Source organism: Phaethon lepturus, unplaced genomic scaffold, assembly GCF_000687285.1.
Source record: "Phaethon lepturus isolate BGI_N335 unplaced genomic scaffold, ASM68728v1 scaffold13426, whole genome shotgun sequence".
NCBI classification, from domain to species: domain Eukaryota; kingdom Metazoa; phylum Chordata; class Aves; order Phaethontiformes; family Phaethontidae; genus Phaethon; species Phaethon lepturus.
In genome coordinates, this window is record NW_010544193.1 from 1 (window position 1) to 18,955 (window position 18,955).

An 18,955-nucleotide genomic window follows, 5' to 3' on the forward strand; every position below is an offset into this window, starting at 1 on the left:
TGGTATTTTTTGGTATATTATTGCATCTTGATTTGGTTTCACAAATATATTTCTATCTGGAGGAAGACATTTGTCTGCTGTTTTTCTTAATTCCTTGGAATTTCTTTGTCGTTACTCATAGAAGTCTTCTCTTTATGTGAATGAATTCAGAGAAAGTTAAATAGCCTTCCAAATATTTTCTTTTTGTCACTTTAGGACTTTGTCTCACAGATCTGTAATGTCCTAGGCCAGTATTGTTACTACATTCCCTTTTTTCCTCACAAATTGTTTTTAAACATTCTCTGTTATTTATACATTCTCTTTGTTCTTTTCTTATCTCAGGAGCCAAACATCCCTTTCCCCAGTTTAACTTGCCATACAACTGCTGAACTCTTTTTGACTTTGGTTGATGTTTCTGTGTGGATTTACCAGGGAAGTGTGGTGTCTTCATTTTTATCTCCCACTGTCTGCTGGTCATCGAGCTATTCAGTTATTAGTAGTTTGCAAATGCAATAAGCTTGCTTTGCAGTGTGCTCAAACAGCTGCTTTTCCTGAACAGTATTTCTCCCTCCATCCCTATCCCTCATTGTGCAGGCATGCAAATACTTGTATTAGATATGTGTAGTTCACCCTAAAAGGATGAACCAATGGTTTGATTTCTTTCCTTTAATAGGTACTTTGCCCTCTGGTTTCTTAGCTGCTGCTCAGTGTCTCCTACTTAGACATGTCCAGGTGTTTTTCTGGTGTGTTGTTGTTTGGTTTAGGTGTATTGTTTTAGTGTGTTTTGCTGTTGCATATGTGTTCATTGATAGCTCTGAATATACCTACAAATAATTAAAAAAAAAAAATCTGAGTAAATTTATGTATCCAAATCCGAATTGCTAGTTTGTTGGTTTTTTTTTTTTTTTTTCTGAAAAGATCTCAAATTTTTCTTCTTTTAGGTGTCTGAAACATGATATATGCTGCAGAGGATCCATGAAAACATAGATTTTCCTTTTGCATCTGTGGTGGGTTTTCACTGTATATTTTTCCCCAGTGTATGATCCCAGGGTATACAGGTGTGTATCAGGCTGCATTTTCATCATTGCATTGCATTGCATTGCATCGCATTGGAGACTCTGAATGCTCTTTTGGATGAGGTAGTAACTTTCAGTATTGTGGATGACTCGTTGTTCCAATCTTCGTGGCTGTACTCTGAATATGGCAACATCACTAATCAGGCATTTAAGTGGTTTAGGCGCTCTGGAAATGCTGTCCTCCTTCACCCTGTCCAGAGGCACTATGAAACTCATTTATGTATTATTACCAGTGCACAGTAGTAATTTAGATATGGCTGCGTAGATGGGGCACCACATGGACAGTCATTTCTACTGCTTTCCTTTCAGTTAACCATTTCAGCATTTGGGTATAAGAATGCTGTTGTATACTGAGGATAGATTCTGTGGCCTTTTAGATCCATAGGTGCTGGCAGGGATTACTTGCTAACCTTGCTATTCCTCCTGTGCAGGTAGTCTGTAGGTAGATGTGTTATATGAAATCTCAGAATTGAAATTTGCAGCATTGCTTTCTTCCACTTTTGGCTACATCAGTTACTGTTAACTTTTGCCTCTTGGCATGACTGTAGATGCCACTCCTTTTATGTCAGATTATCCCATGCTATTACCTTGCTTTTGGGGTTGCATGGTGAAATACTTCCATTCATTTTGCGTAAAATTACTTTTAAAAATGGATCTTGGTGGTTTTGGTGCAGGCTTTTTTTGTTTGTTTGATTGTTTTAAATCAGTCATGGATAAGTATTCTGTTTGCTTTCCTTGCATTGCATGTATGAACATCCTTTACTTTCTTGTGTTGCCTCGAAGCTGTTCGAAGAAAAAATGCCATTTTTTTCCTTAACATGTAATTGGTACTTCCTAGTGTTTCATTTTTCTTCATTTTCTTCCCTTCCTTGTTTTCTCTTTGCCTTCATGTTTTACATTACTTAATACAAATTCTCTTAACTCTTCCCTTTGCTTTTCTTAATGTCTTCCATCTGCTTTCTGACTTTGATGTAGGCTTCTAAGGCCATTTTACTTTTTTCAGACATGGATGGCTAGACCCTCTTCCTGCTCCAGGCCAAGGTTGTTAACACTTCCTGGAGTGTTCCCAACCCTTTGTGCATGGTGTGCAGGAAGAAGAATGAAGTGGAACTTCCACTGTGTACAGCCATGACTCAGTTCTTGGTCAGTTCTCAGGGAAAAACTTTGCTCTCTTCCTCCTTCGTTATCCACTCTTAGATCCGGGCATGCTATTGTTGCAGCAACACCCCCAAAAGGTGTCTAGCAGTTTGGTGCGCAGCAGATCGAGACTTGTGTAAATGCTAACGCTCTTAAAATACTTGGTCAACATCTTAAGCCAGCCCAGCACTGAAGTACATACAGAGCTTTTCAGAACACAAGCCCACTCTTCCAGCAGAAATAGAGGAGGTGCCCGTGCAGAAGTGCTCTGCCAGTTTAAGGCAGTGCTGTTGCTCCTTGGCTGTGGATTTGCCTTCTTAGTCCTTCTCTCAGGTACTGCTTTTGAAAAATAAATAAAAAGATCCAAAACCTCAACCCCATCATCTGTTTCTTATTTGCTGGCAGTTCATTTTGTGCTGTGTGCTAAAATGCATGTTTGGAAGCAGTCAAGTCAGTTGCTATCTTCCTACTGCCTTCACTGGTTTGGGAGCAGGTATGAAAAAGTGTGGTTAACTGAAGTTGGTGGAAAACCTCCCATGCCATTAGTAGTCTTTGGACTCTGTCCGAAGTGTTCCTGCTGGAGCTGGGTTGCACCTGCGTGAGAGGATAGCTGTCTGGCAAGCTGATTCTGAGAAACCAACAGAAGCCCTATACACATGTGTTAATCCTGGGTGTTTTTCTTCAGGAAGTGCTAAATCTTGCACACCAGAAGGATTGCAAAATAATGAAAGCATTTGGCAAGGGAAAGGGGAAGAATACACAGGCAGAACAAGGGACATACATGCTACCATTGTTTTAATGTAAGAGTCTGTATAAGCTCCTCAGATGGCTATTTTTTTGTAAATAGCATAATTATATTAATTGTAATGGAGCAATATACTAAAGATTGTGAGGTGGCCAGCATGAATCCTGGTTGAAAGAAAGTAAGAATTCAAATATTTTGCCTATTGCTTACGCCAAAGAAAGCCACTTTGTGTACTTTTTTTTTTTCCTACGGCAAAGGACATACAGCTGTCTACTTTTGCAGTTTTCATACACCAGATTCCACAGAAGTATGTAAATATCCAGTTGAAAGTTTGAAAGATGGTATAATAAACACATGATGATATGGGAAGTAAAAACTTCTGAAGTATAGTAGGTCTTCCTAACAACAACAAAACTTCCTGTTCTGAAAATAATTTTTAAACCTGTAACTTTCTCAGCAGTGGATATCACTGAGTCTTTGGCTAGGCACCTTGATGATGTGATGGAAATTTTTGATCCCTTCTTCATGAGGAAGGGAACAGTAAGCTACAAACTAGACTTTAATCAGTACCTTACAAGTAATTTGACTAGTACACATACAAAGAACTGTCTCCAGTGCTACAAGCTTTTTTTAGGCTATCATGTCCTTGTCAGGATATCTAACTGTGTTTTGAGCTTTTAGAAGCGTTGAACCCGGTAGCCCAGACACCAGGCTGCAACTCAGCAAATCTGCTCTGAACCATAGAATCGTAGAGTAGTTTGGGTTGGAAGGGACCTTTCAAGTTCATCTAGTCCATCCTCCCTGCAAGGAGCAGGGACATCTTCAACTAGATCAGGTTGCTCAGAAGCCCATCCAGCCTGACCTTGAATGTTTCCAGGGATGGGGCGTCTACCACCTCTCTGGGCAGCCTGTGCCAGTGTTTCACCACACTCATTGGGAAAAATTTCTTCCTTTATCTGGTCTAAATTTACCCTCTCTTAGTTTAAAACCATAAAACCCTTGTCGTATTGCAGCAGGCCCTGCTAAAAGGTCTGTCCCCATCTTTCTTAGAAGCCCCCTTTAAGTATCGAAAGTCTGCCATCAGGCCTTCCTGGAGCCTTCTCTCTTCCAGGCTCAACAACCCCAGCTCTCTCAGCCTGTCCTTAGAGGAGAGGTGTTCCATATCTCTGATCTTTTTTGTGGCCCTCCTCGAACAGGTCGATGTCTTTCCTGTGCTGAGGGCTCCACAACTGGATGCAGGACTCCAGGTGGGGTCTCAGCAGAGCAGAGGGGCAGAATCACCTCCTTTGACCTGCTGGCCACACTGCTTTGGATGCAGCACAGGATACGGTTGGCCTTCTGGGCTACAAGCACACATTTCTGGCTCATGTCCAGCTTTTCCTCCATCAGTACCCCTAAGTCCTCAGCAGGGCTGCTCTCGATCCTTTCATCCCCCAGCCTGTATTGATACTGGGGGTTGCCGTGACCCAGGTGCAGGACCCTGCACTAGGCCTTATTGAACAGCATGAGGTTCACATGGGCCCATCCTTCGAGCTTGTCCAGGTCCCTCTGGATGGCATCCCATCCTTCAGGCGTGTCAACCGCCCCACTCAGCTTGGTGTTCTCTGCAAACTTGCTGAGCGTGCACAGCCATTTATTCTTTTGGACCTCAAGGTCCTGTTCCAAAAGAGAGCAAGTGCACGGTTTCTGCCTTTAAAGGATAAGAGACTTCTGCAAGGGTTTGCAGCTCCTCAGACTTGTCCTGTGCCAAAGTAAAGGAAGTGAGGAGCCTATTTCAAACACATGAAAAAGAAAGCCTTGACATTGAACGGGTGGAGCTCACTGTGAGCCCTCATGGTGAGCAAACCTGCTGCAGAAGTGGTGGAAACAAGGGATGATAAATGCTGCATTGTAACCCAGCCTCAGTTCATGAAAATTGGATAGGGAAAAAAGTGTATTTAATTCATTTTAGTGGAATCTTTCATGTCTCTGCCTTTGTCTTTTCTGTACACCTGGTGATGAAGCCAGGGGAGCCCAGAGACATTTATCTCCTGCTTCTGTTTTGTTTGTGTGTTTGGTTTTTTAGGTTGTTGTTAGTTTGGTTTTCATTTCTCGGGCACATATAACCCCTTTCCGTGATAGTCAGAAAAGAAAGCGAGCATTTTACTCTTTTGAAGGCAGGTGGAGAAGTCCCTATGCTGAGTGCTGTATAGGCCTGTTGGCCTATTGTTTCTCCGTACTAATTGGTTAGAATGGATGGTGTTAAGTTCCCACAAGTATGTCTGTTACATAATTCCTACATATCCAGCCTTGGGGAATTAAGCTTTGGAAAGTGAAGTACCCATCAAAGCAGGAGGTGGCTGGTACAGTTTGTATCCCAACTTCTTTTTTTTTTTTTGCCCCTCTTGCTTTTTTTTCCTTCTTCCAGAAAGCTTAAGAAAAGAGCCTTTGTCTTCCTCCCTGAAAAGTTACTGAAATTCATCTGTGCTTTATTCATCTGCTTTCATTTGTGCCATTCATGGGCAGCTGTGGGTTATACAGGACAGAATAGATGAATTCCTAACCTCCACATTCAAGCAGTGTGTTGGTAAAGGTTCAACACCACCCTTTCCCCCACATTTTTGGGGGGGTCCAACTAAAGTATTATAGCTTTCAGTTTCAGTACTGAGACATGTCTGGACTGTGTTTTTCTACATGCTGTTAAAATGGTGTGATAGAGTTCTGCTGGGTTGTAGAAGGGATGTATCTATACAAACATATCTACATAAAGAGCTCTTTTTCTCAGTGTAGCAAAACCTAGCAGCTTCTAAGGAAATGTGATTTAGAAGTTTGCTTTACTGGAATTTATGACTAAATATATTTTCTTGCAATGATTATTTCATTTCAAACATCATCAGCTAGAAGAACTTGAATTTACCTTTTATGAAGACTGCTTCAAATGAGACAAAATTGTATCATTTTACCAAAGTTAACTTTTGATGAGCATCTCTTAAATAATTCCATGAATGAGTAGGGATGAGTATCCATTTATTTTTCCTTTCTTTTTTTTTTTTCCCTTTTTGATAGGCTATTTACATATATGCTGTGCCAGATTTTCATCTGGTGTAAACTGGCATAAGACTTTTGAGAGGATCTGGTCTGATCTATGCACCAAACACATAAACACTTGGCAGTATGATTAATGTGCTTTACCTTCACAAATTAAAGGTGTCTTAAAACCAGACTTCTTTATAGACTACTTTTAATTTAAATATGTCACTTCTTCCCTCCCCAAATCACATCTAAAAAGCATAATAATATATTGATCACCTTTTAAACTGTAGAATACAGATTAGATTAGATTAGATTAGATTAGATTAGATTAAGTGCTACACCTCTTCTTCTTAATCTCTTCAGAAAGCTGTTGGCAGACTTCATAACCAACATCTTGATCTACACCCTCTAAAATCCGATAGGTGCTGAAGCAAGCCTCAAACCTTTTTAGGTTTGTTGATCCACCTGGAATAACAGTTTCCCTCTGTTTCTCTACAGACTCTTCATACTCTGAGCCTCCTGATGTTCAGCAGCAGTTGAACCACTACCAGTCTGCAGCTTTGGCCAGGAACAACAACAACATCAGCCCAATCCCACTTTCTGGGAGTGTTGCAGGAGTGGAAAAAACAGAAGCCATCCTTAACTGTGAATTTTGTGAATTCTCCTCGGGTTACATACAGAGCATTCGGCGTCATTACCGTGACAAACATGGAGGGAAAAAACTCTTCAAGTGCAAAGATTGTTCCTTTTATACAGGCTTTAAGTAAGTACTGTGCAAAACAGATAAACTGAACTCATAAGGGGTTTTTTAGCACTTGAAAAGACTTCTGAGATCTTTGAGAGCTGGCTGTAGCTAACAGAAACATGGCCACTGCTGACCAGGGAGAGGAACATAGGAAATGCCATGCCAGATCACAGCAGCATCCATGTAATCCATTTTCTTCTCTCCTACAACAGCCGGTACCATCTGCTGCAGACGAAAGCACAATAAGCCCTTGCAGTAGGTTTTACTTGCTGGAGGAAATGGTACAGGTAGTACTTTTTCTTCAGCCTAGGCAATTAGAGGGCTGTCCTTATACTCAAGTGTGAAAATTTTCTTTCCAAAAATAAGGTCATTTCCTGGTGCAACGAGCGTGAAGCATGGGACAATCAAGTGACCTAGGGGGACAGGAGAATTTATATCACCTTTCTGAAGAAACCTCTCTCATGTAATTTTATTTCTCCCACCTTCAACCTAGCTGATATAGGAAGCATTCTGTAGCATATCTGACAGCATATAGAGACATTTCAGAAAATCCAAGTAGATGTGCAAGATTTAAAAACTTGGTGCCGTGTGTGTTTGTCTGTGTGTGTGTGTTTTAGCCACTCTTCCGTAAGGAAAAAAAAGCCCTATGCACCTGTGTTGTTCATTGTTTCCTCCTGGTATGCTGGACCCTTGAGCATAACACCCTCAGCTGACATACGAAGTCTCAAACTTGTTCTTAGGAGACTGGTGATAGTAAGCAGTATGACTGGATAAAGGGGAGGAGTTCTGTTGTAGAAAATATTGAGCACAAACCCAAGAGAATCTACACAAGAGCAGCCTCTAGTTACATGTCTCTAGCCTCAGCCTCTGTTGCTTCAGCCCCTTGCTGCCTCTATGGTATAATTTGCTGCTTGTGCTTTATATCCTGATTGCTATCTGTCTTAAAGATACCAGCAATTGCCAGGTCTGTTCAACTTCTTCATATCTTGCGAGTGCCATTTTCTTCTCCCTGGATGAAATGAAATCATCTTAAATCAAGCAGCACTTAAACACGTTCCTAGTTGCATAAAGGAGTAGTGTTCCTTCATGTGGTGTCTTAAACATTCAGGGATTAAGTCCTGCTTCTTTTAGAAGCACAGCATGTTTTCTGTGTTTAAAAAAGGGGGGAGGGGGCAAAGAAACATACAAAAAGAAACTTAAAGGCATGAAAGCAGTCACTGAAGGTGAAAGAAATACACTGGTAGAATTCAGTGATTGCTGGATCGGGCCCAAAGCCAGTTGTGTTAGTAAGTTGCTTTGTGTTCAAGCTAACAGTCTTGAAGAACTTCGAAGAGACTTCTAACTCTAGTTCAAAATGGCAAGCTCCTTAGCTTTTGCAAGTTTTACCACCGCTTTAGGAAAAAACGACCCAAGTTTACAGACACCTCTCATTTCAGTAGTTGAGCTTGTGGTTAGATAGGTGTACAGTTAATTTCCTCTGTATGCATGTCTCATGCATACTTTTAAGTATGCAGCCAGTGTAATGCCAGCATGAATTTTTTTGTTCAAATGTACTGTGGAGTATTCATTCATTCCTCCACATTAATAAGAAGAGTATTCTTAGTCTTGGGTTTTCAGATCCTTACAGCTGATGCTTTAAAACTTAACTAGTCAGTGCCAAACTCACTGTAAATGCAAGTATGTTTTGAATCCTGAATCTAAACATTTTAGCTGGTTTTGGGCTTGTCCTAGAAAGACAAAGGTGGTTAAGGATGTTATATGCCTCCAGAAATAAATCCGTCCTCACCTCTGCAAGTCCAGAACAGTTGATAGGTTTTGTTCAACTTGCTAAAAATTTAATCTTTGCTAGAGAAAGTACACTGAATATTTCAGCCTGAAAACAAATAACAAGGATGAAAGGTGGGAATTCTTTTGCTATCTTAACTATAGCAATGTGACTGTAGAGCAACCCACACAAAAGAATATCTTGTCAGAATGAGTGTTTGTTACTTGAGGATAGAAGCCTGCAAATACCTCTGCTTGTGTGTTACCCATGTGAGTAGCCCCACTGAAATGCCATGTGGCACTATGAAGACAAGGCTGAGTGGTATCTGTACCATTTTACACAACACGTCCCTTATAGAGCTATGACACTTCATCGTTCCCTGCACACCTCTTCTGACTGCTTCCATCTCTCCCTCCTGTTTCACAGATCTGCTTTTACTATGCACGTGGAAGCTGGGCATTCGGCAATTCCTGAGGAAGGACCCAAAGACCTTCGCTGTCCTCTTTGCCTATATCACACCAAATATAAACGCAACATGATTGACCATATAGTTCTGCATAGAGGTAACAATATCCCTGTATACGTCTGTATCTGATGAGGGCAACGCCAAACAATGCCCTTGTCTTTCAGATTGGTTTAATGACATTTTTCCATCTCTGTATATCATTAAATTTTCCCCTCTCTGTACATGGGGATGAGTATGTTGAATAAGTCGTCAGCCCTTGAGTATCTTTTGTTTCATTTCTAAGTGATGCATCTTACTTATTTCCTGTAAAATTCAAATTCCTGAAACAGGGCATATTTTAAATTGTTTTTTAAGCTTTTTCTCTAAAGAGTCATCAAACACCTGTTTAGCAAGAGTTAGCCTAATTTACAGCTCTGATCTAGGCCAGAGTTATTTCCTGCTTATGTCCTTGTTATCATAAAGTCCATGCTATCATAAACTCTGTGACAGGGTGTATCAGCTAACCATAGAGGCCCCAAAATATCACTTGATTACTTGCTTGAATTTTTTTCTCTTCAGCATTCTTAGGATCAAAACAAAAATTACCATATTTTTGTTTTTCTTTAAGACTCCTTTTCTATCTCCACATCTCCCGCCTTTTTTTAAGCCAGCTAAAAGTGGGATTAGGGATTTCTATATTGTATTAACTGAGGGTTTGCTAGCTCAGAAGAGACAGCTGTTTGGGCTTTCTGGGCTGGGATTCCTGCCCATAGCTATCACACTTGATGCTTGTAGATGGTCTGTTGGCTGCCGAAATCCAAACCCATGTGTTGGGATGGCACTCTGCCTGTTTGCAGGTTGGGCAGAGTTTCACAGTAGGGTATTGGTGGTGAGCAAACACAAGTTTTGCATGCCATCTTTTTCCTGGAGGAGATCCTGGTGTGACAAGCATTATCGTAATTCCTTATTATATACCACTTTCCAGTTTTGGTTGCTTAAAGTCCTTCTTGTACCAAAGCAGTGAGACTGGCAGAGTTCATACAAATGTCTTATCTGTTAGAAGGGCTATTGGGAGAGAACATCTGGGAAAAATGACCTGTCAGTGATTCAGAAAGCATGTTACAAAGCTGCCTTATTTGGTTGTAAGAGTTTGGCAGATACTTTAGCTTTTACTTCCTGTCTTTGAAGGTGCTGCTGTGTCCAATTTTGCTCAGCTTCAGGGCATACTCCAGAATTAGCTCACTTTAGAGGATAGGAGGGTTTAGTTAACCCCTGTGCAGGGGACCGTGCAGTTCCAAGTGCTGCCAAGGTGTGCTCTGGTTTGCAGCTGTGCCAGGGCTCCAGTGGACGCTGCCAGACCTTTAAAATACAGATAGACAGGCTGAGGAAGAGCTTGATGGGCTTTGTTGGGGTATTTTCCATCGTGCATAGACTTGACACTGGGAATGTGCGGGAGTGGAAGAGCACTTCATGAGCTCAAGCAGCTGTACTGCCTGTACAAAGCTGTTTCTGACCAATTGTAAGGAGGTGGTTACCTCCTGGGTAAGTGACACTGTGGATCTGTGCTTTTGTAGAGCTGTTGCTTCAGTCGCTTTGTGTTGCTGAAACAAAGCTGATAGCAAAGGAGATATTGATAAAATTGCTAGAGCTCTGGGAGAGGTAAAACAGAGGAAAAGAAGTTTTAATGCAAATGGGATTTTAGCTGATAAAGAATCTGAGAGGCCACTGAGGGAAAGACGAGAGTTTTCTATGGCTTCAAGCATCCAGGTAATAAAGGAAGCAGTGTCTTTCCTTAAAGTTCTTTCTGGTGCATATATCCAGTTGTGTTTAATTGTGTGGCAGCTGAAGCAGACAATTTTGACAAGATTTAACATGCGCTGAAAGAGAGACTGAGTGATGGTGAATGTAGTCTGAGATAACCTTTCTTTTTTACAGCCATTGCATTGGTAAAACAAGGCATAGCCCTGAGCTGTGGTCCAAGAAAATTAGTTTTGAGGTAGATGGAGTGGTGCAGTGTGTAAAATCAAGAGTGAAAGATTTGATCCATTTCATAGTTAATGTTCCTCCTGTGTAAAAAGACATGTTTACAGATGTGTGACTCTTGCATTACTTCCAAGTTGCTACACCCCTAATCCTCGGTGAAACAGCATGTGCTTGAAATGGAGGGTATATGTGCCTCTTCATGAGTGGCTACAGAAGCTGAATTTTACAGGACTAAAGCATTACCAGCTAGAAGGCTGAATACCTAGTGAGAAAAAATTAAGCAAGGAATTTGCTTCCCATTAAGAATGAGGGCAAACAGGAAGCCTTTAAGAGCCTTCTTCCATGTATCACCTATTCCTCATCAGTGTAGAAGTGGTTCACTATCCCTTCTGTGGGCACAGATGGAGCACAGACGCATTACAGGTGACCTGTAGCAGGGGACTGACACAGCTAGAGGCTGCTATGCAGATAGGTGAAGAGAAGTCGGTTCACTCTCGAGTTCTTCCTGGCCTTTATGACAGGCAAGCCTGGGGAGAGGAGGCACAGAGGAGACAGTAAACTCTTGCTCCATGGCCAGCAGAAGTGTTGGCCTTTAATTTAGTCTGGACAATGCAGTTAGTTTTCATTATCCCCTCCACATTTTGAAACACGTTGGTATTTTTCCAGGGATAAATGCAACTTACCAAGATCACTGTTGGGTCTACTTTAAAATTCTTGGGGCATTATTTTTTCTGCTTTTAGCAATCATTTTATCCTCTTCCTGATAGTGAGAACAAAGTAGTGGTTTTGTTCTTCCATTTAATAAAAATCACACCCATTTCTCTTGAATACTAACTTTAAGATAAAAAAGTCAAATTTTCAAATTCACCTACCTCCTCAAAAGCTTCATTGCTACATATCCTGATTGCTTCACATGGTTATTTCTGGCATTATTCCGTGAACACACAGCTTCATTGATAACGTGCTTTCTTTTGGCTACTGGAATGCAAATGCAACATGTTCTGTGACTGTAGCTTGGATTTGCAGGCAAAAATGCATATTTTCAAACACCCAACATGACCAAATAATTGATCTGTGTCTAGATAGTAGGACTGGTTTGTTTGTACTTGGTTTACCTTTATGGGAAGGAAATAACTTGTATATCATAAAATCATAGAATGATTTGGGTAGGAAGGTACCTTAAAGGTCATCTAATTCCAAACCTCCTGCCGTGGGCAGGGACACCTTCCACTAGACCAGGTTGCAGTGGTGTGTTGCTGAATAAAGGTTTTTCCTTACAACCAAGGACTGATAGAGTCATAGGCTCTTTTATACCTTGAGAAAAAAAAAAAAGTATGTCTGCTTTTGAGTTACTGTACTGCAAATATTTAATGCATTAATGGTCTTTCAATTTAATTTCTGATCTGCATTACAGTTAGCCTGAGTATTTCAGTCTATTGGAAGGATTGGATTTCTGAAATCAAGATGATGCTTTTCAGGTGTTTGTTTTGTTGTTGTTTTCTCTTTAGGTGTTTATTTTATTGTTGTTTTTTAATTACACCTCTTGCTAAACTGTTCCACAATTCAGGACATCTTTTTGTGAGGCATATACAGTAGTCTTTGTTTAGACACTGCTGAACTTTGAAGAGGTCTACACATGGTTAAAGAACCTCTTTCAATCTGTGTATGGGTCTTTATGGTTTGCTGTAATTTTGTGAGTTGCTCAGATATGATAAATGCATTCTAAATGAGTAATTAAATAAACAGCTTTGTAGGGGCAAGCTGTAGATGAGGGCATCACCTTACAAAATAGGAGGTTCTGAATGCAAATAACCCTGCAAGTTCCAAAGTCATTTCTTGGAGAAAGCTCACTGACATGGATACATCATGTGAAAGTTTTAAATCATCCACTGAAAGAGAAATCCTTTAGGCTAGAATTATGTTTATGTTTATTTTGCTTTTTTCATGTTATTGTGCTACCTTTGATTTGGTGAGTGTGTGTGTGTGATTGTGAGATAATAGGTTTTGCTTATGTGAATTAGGAAATGCTGCATTACTCCAGACTGGTAGATTAAAAGTTTCATAGCATCCCATGTTTTAGCTTTTTTAATCTGTTCCAGGTGCTAGAGAAAAAGTGAATTTTCAAATATTTTAATTAGTATTTCTTTTTTTGAAAACTTCACTTGACTTTTTAACTTTTGAAACCAGCTGTGTCAGTTATTTCAGTGCGTTCAAAAGCACACAGCTGCAACAACTTTGCAAAAAGTCTTCTTCTGATCCCAGAATCACAGCTTTAAATTCTCTTGTCTCTTAGGCCCTATTCTCCCCTCCCCTTTTCCCACCCTGAATGGCCACAACTTAGTTGTCTTTATAGCTAGAGAAACTGTTGGTGTAGAAAAGAATTACAAGCCCCACCGGGTTTTTTTTCCTAAGGCATAGGTTTGGGAAAACTTCCACTTTTTGAAGTGGCCAGAGAGAAAGCTATGAGATAGGGTAACTTTTGTGTTCAGCGACAAGCTGAGCAGGATGGAGTGTTTTGTTGGGCTGTAGAAACAGTCTTGTGAGCAGCCGTGGCGTGTGGATTGGTCAAAAGGGAATGAACAGTGGAGCTTTTACCACCTTCCAGAAACCCTAAGGGAGTTTGTATTTCTGTGGTTGTCTTTAAATGTGATACTATCCTCCTCACTAAAGAAAAGGGGCCATTGGCTCACATCCATATGTGGATTGCCGTGTCTCACATTCCCCTAGCCTTCATGTCTATCATCGGAGATTCAGGCCTGCATTTTTTGTTCATTTGTTTTAATCTGTCATTAGGGATGAACCTGCATGAGCAGGATCAAACTCCTCCTTTAAAGGGACCACCCTTTAATCTGTAGTCCATAAGGAGTAACAGTACTAAATTTCAGTGTTCTGGTTCAAAAGGCCAGTTGAGTAACAAAAGCCCATAATGAGGATCTTCTGGTGACTCTCAGCTGAAGGGACAAATTTGGGGTTTCCCTTGTGCACACAGCTTGGGGAACCACAGTGGATGAGTGTTACGCACGTTGGATTCTGGCTTTGTCAAATGACTGAAATTAATTGCTGCTCTGTTAAATGTCAGTGCTTGCTTTGAGAAGTGGAGAGCTTAAAAACTCAGCAAGAGCATTTTCGGTACATGCCTGTATACATGATCTGAACTGTGGGAAGTGTGACATGACATGTGTGCAGATTTTAAGCCTGAGCTTTCTGAAAGCTGTGGGTGTGTTGGGAATTTTCTGCCCCTGGCTGAACTGCACAGCCTCTTCTAGGAAAAGGTGCTGCCTTGCTTACCCTCTCAGTCCCCAGAGAGTAGCTTTAGATGTGGTGGTGAGGATGCCAGTTAGCAGGGTGAGGCATTGGGAAGCACCCTGTAGCTTCCCTCTTTATTACATTTCTAGCAACTGCTCCTGGCTGCTGTTGAGTACTGAACCAAAATGGACTTTTGGTCTGGCTGATTTATGGCTGGTTTTGTATTCCCAGGCACTGAGTTTCATTTGCCCCAAAAACTCCATTCACATCCTATTCACCCAATAAGCAGTTCCATTTGTGAGGACACCTGTGTTTGTAGCCTTGGAGGATTAACCCTGTCATGTTAGGAAGACTTTTTTGTCATGTTTTTTGTGTCGGTCCCATGTAGCTCCCATTCCTTTGTAGACTGACTGCCTACCCATATAGCAGATCCTATTCCTTGTGTGAGTGGTAGTGCCCAAGCTGTTGACATGTAGGCCTGGTGTTTCATAAAATTTAAGTAAATGTTGTCCTGTCCCTACAGAAGAGCGGGTCGTTCCCATTGAAGTCTGCCGTTCCAAACTGTCGAAGTACTTGCAGGGAGTTGTTTTCCGCTGTGATAAGTGTACTTTTACCTGCTCCAGTGATGAGAGCTTGCAGCAGCACATAGAGAAGCACAATGAACTGAAACCTTACAAATGCCAACTCTGCTACTATGAGACCAAACACACAGAGGAGCTGGACGCTCACCTTCGAGATGAGCACAAGGTAACATCCAAGTAGTTTTAATTTGTAGCAATCTAGTCTTTGCAAATGCTTTCTTAGTTTACTCACATGTCACCTCTGAGGAGCCAACTTGCTGTTGGTTGTCCTTCCGCCCCACCCCCCAATCTGGAAAGTCATCCCTCTCATGCTGGTCTTCACTTCCTCTGTTTTCTATTACTTCTTTTTTTCTTTAGAAACTCAAAGTTGATCATTTCTAAAGTTGTTCAGATTGACCAGAATTGGCAGACTGTTGTATGCAGAGTATGATTATCTGGAAAAGGCACTTGTATATGCTGAGTTTATTTAAAGAGAAAAAAAAACAGGGTTGTGAAAAAATATTAAGGCTGTGTAAATCAGCCTCTCTAAAAGGCAGGAGATTCCAGACATAGGATTGCTCTGGCAACTTCAGCAGCGTGACATGCCATGCATATTTTAATAACAAAGAGGGCAATACATCTCCATTTACATTTAACAAGGGAAAGATAAACAGTAAGTGTAACCAGGTCTTAAGTTAAGACTGCTTTGGAGTTTTTGTGGAGTGCCTGAGTGCAGACCCGATCCAGTCTTTGAGAAGTCATTAGAGTCTTTCCACACAGACTGTTAGCTTTGAATTTCTATAACTGTGAACTGTGTAGCTGAGAGACACTTAATATCTAGAACTGAGATGTGTTATGGAGTATTTGTTAGAGTGCTTCCTTGTCATGTTTCCATGGGAGGCAGCTATATGCCTCCACCTGTTGGAGCTGAGCTGCCCAGATTCTCATTAAAAACTAATTCCTACTTCATTGACTGAATGACACTTTCTTTACAGCCGAATAAATTTATATTGACAGTATTAGCAGCAGAAGTTCCAGCATTTCATGCTTAAAAAATACTGGCTATCTTATAAAAACAAACTGTGTAAACTTACGTTGGCCTGCTATGCTTATCTGCCCTCTTCTTTATTACTTCCGGAGAGTCTTCTGTAGTTCACACAGTGCATGAGATGCTCCATTCGTCCTAGTCACCACAGAAAGACACTTGGCATATCCAGGAGGCACTATGCCTCATTCTTTTGACACAGTGCATCAGGCTGGGAAGATTATTCCCTTACTAGTTCTCCCTTCCAATCTGGACCTGCAGTGACGGTGACAGTAGTGTAGGGTATCTTTTCCCCCTTTCTCTTTGGTAATTTATATCTTGCTAACTTGTGTCAAAAGCTCTGGGCTCGGATACCCAAGATCATTGTGTACCTTAAAGAGTTTCTGTGCAGGATCTGAGTGGAATTAAGTGCCTCGCAGGTGCTCTTGTTTGTTTAAATCTCAGCGGGTTACGTGTTAAGTCAGAGAACCTCATCACAGCTGTCTGTATGGAGGAGTGCTAGGAATCTGCACACCACCATATTTAGGATAGTTTGCTATTTGGAGATACACTACAGTGCAATTCACATGCTCCTTAGGTTCATTCACATTCCCTTTCACACAGAGGGATAAAAAGCAAGTCAGTGGATGTTGATAGTTCATTCAGCACCTTGCAGGAGGTGCCACACTGCGCTCATTCCTCTGTCTCCATCCTCTCTGCCTCTGTGGCTCAGTGCCTGTGCTGCTGGAGGGCTCTCTCTTTGCATGAAAGATTAATCCAACATCCTTCCCAGCAGTGATCAATGAGCTCAGAGGGCGCTTGTCATCCAACAAGTATTAGCCCTAGTGTCCTGGTCATGCTCCACACACGCCGCCTCTACTGTAAATCTGGACTGCTCCTGTGCTGTTTCTGTTGGATGTGGTGGAGTTCCTGACTTCCATGCCCTAAGCTGCTCCTTTCATACTGCTGCTGTGAGCTGTTAAGTAGCTGGCGCATTTCACCCTAGGGTTAGCTGAATTTGACTGCTGGGTGAAGTGTTCCCATTATAGTCTCTATATCAGTTTGCAAAGCACTTTGCAGCCCTTCATAATGAAAATTAATCTGTTATTAATGAGTGAAAGTGTATGTGGCACACAGCAGCCATGTACTTAGTAAAGGACCCATCCTTTCATGCATGAAGCTGAATGAACCAGTCGCAAAGAATTTTCCTTCAGTGTGAACGTGCAATAGCAGTGTTTGATCACAGCGGTTGAATAGTCACATAAAAAGAGGGTACAACTTGCAGTGTTCTGCATTTCTTGGATTTTTTTTTTTTTTAAATACATCAAAACCAGGAAGAAATGAGAGGGGTTTAGTGAATGCCATTAATTTTTGAAAAACAAAAAATGAGAAATGTGGAATAAACAGCAAAAGAAGAATCACAATTATTGAAAAGAAATGACTGGTAATTTCATTAGGTGACTACATGTCACCTAAAGCTGAGTAGGCTTTGGCATGTAGTCGGTTTTGTTTTGCATATGTGGTGATTTTTCTGATTAGCTGATTGTGCTGATTGCTGACAAAAGTGTTGCTTTCAAAGGTGAGTCGTAATTTTGAGCTGGTTGGACGGGTTAACTTGGACCAGTTGGAACAAATGAAGGGGAAAACAGAGAGCTCCAGCAGTGATGAAGAAGAAAAAGAAGAAGAGTTAAGCCCGAAGACTGAAGAAAGAGGTCAGTGGAGCTCTTTGTGTGTAAATTATTTTTTTTTTCTGGCACTGCAACATGCCCCACCAGTCCCACCAAGCAAGGTCAGCTGTTGACTCTACAGCACATTCCTGTAGAGCCATGCAGGCATGCCAGCAGGAGCAGAATGAGGCTTTTGTGAAGACACTGCTCCTGGGGGAATCTTGTGTTCCTAATCCTTATTTCAATTACAATCCTTATTACAAGTCTGCTAAGAGAATACGTACTATGAGAAAACACAGATAGCATCTGTGACTTATCTGTCCATGCAAATAACATCTATAAGTACTTGGAAAACTACGTAAGTGGAGTATTTAGTGGTCTGTCAGATTTTCTGTTTTGGTAACCAGTTGTCAGCTTTTCACTCAGCATTGTTCAAGCAAGGGATGAAGGGGTCACGGCCAAACTTTTTTGTGGTCTGTTATTAACTCTCTGCCTAGCATACTTTGTCAGAGGGAGTCAGTCCTGTTGCAGTTGCTGCAGTTGGCAGCTCTGGAGCCAGGGCAGGTCCATGCCCCACCTGTACTGTTGTTTACTTAATTATGTGCCTAAGTCATATCTAAGACTAATCCCACTGACTTCAGCAAAGCCAGGCCATGTGCTTGCTAGTGCTTTTGGTGTGGTCAAAGTTAGATCAGCAGGGAAAAAGTAACTTCTCTATAAATTGAACTAAGGGTTTCTTGTCCTTCCATTCCAAAAGCGTTCCCCCATGAAAGCCAGGTTATTGCAGCATCTGGTGTAAACTGTGTGTTGTCTAGTCTGCTCTGGTGCACAGTTCATCAGTCAAATGCAGTATGTTTGCAACTTTTTAACATCTGTAGCCCTGTGATGTCTGAATGTCAGGTTCCTGGGGTTACCCACTCTGCTGACGTTGGTGACCACATTTAGCCAAGTTTTATGTACTTTAATTAAAGGTACACCACCATGTTTACCTTTTTCCTCCTCAATTTTCAGCTTTCATACTCACTAAGCTGTTGTTCACCAAAGAAAATGTGTCTTCCTACATCTTTTCAGACCTTGAAAAATTCCAATTTCTAGATTCACAGTTTGTTTACGGAATAGGAGGAACTCACATTATGCTTCTTACCTTTTAATAGCAAAACCCCAGCGTTTTGGCTTTTGTTTAGTGTCCCTGCAGAATAAATCCAGTCTGCACTTATCACTAGCACTTCAAGTGTGGTTAGTGATAGCTTTTATTTAAATGAGAAAGGAAACAAGTTGGAGAGGAAACCAGTTCTGTTTTAATGAAAAATATACTTCATGGGAACTTGGGTAGAGCAATAGAAGAATCAGAGGGGGACCTAAAGGGATGTTTTTTCTATATGCATTTCAAAGTTCAACAATAGTAACTCATGTGGAAATGTGTTTGGGTGTCTGTTCAGGGACAACTTTGACCCTCGGAGCTTCATGACTGGAACAATGATTTGTGTAAATGATTTGACTAAAGGACCAGCTCACCTTAGTTGCAGATGTAGCAGTCTGATTAATGTTTTGTATAGACCCATAGCTAGCAG

At 41.2% G+C, this 18,955-nt stretch overlaps 1 protein-coding gene across 1 annotated transcript in view; it reads left to right on the plus strand.

The window, feature by feature from the left end:
* Positions 1–6,447: 6,447 nt before the first annotated feature.
* Positions 6,448–18,955, plus strand: part of LOC104621965 (zinc finger protein 462-like) — a gene marked incomplete at its 5' end in the record, with an annotated part of 17,153 nt that continues 4,645 nt past the window's right edge. The window contains 4 exons of the mRNA XM_010288603.1: positions 6,448–6,712; positions 8,886–9,022; positions 14,657–14,880; positions 17,297–17,429. Coding sequence (XP_010286905.1) covers positions 6,448–6,712; positions 8,886–9,022; positions 14,657–14,880; positions 17,297–17,429 — 759 coding nt within the window. The remainder of the gene's footprint in view (positions 6,713–8,885; positions 9,023–14,656; positions 14,881–17,296; positions 17,430–18,955) is intronic.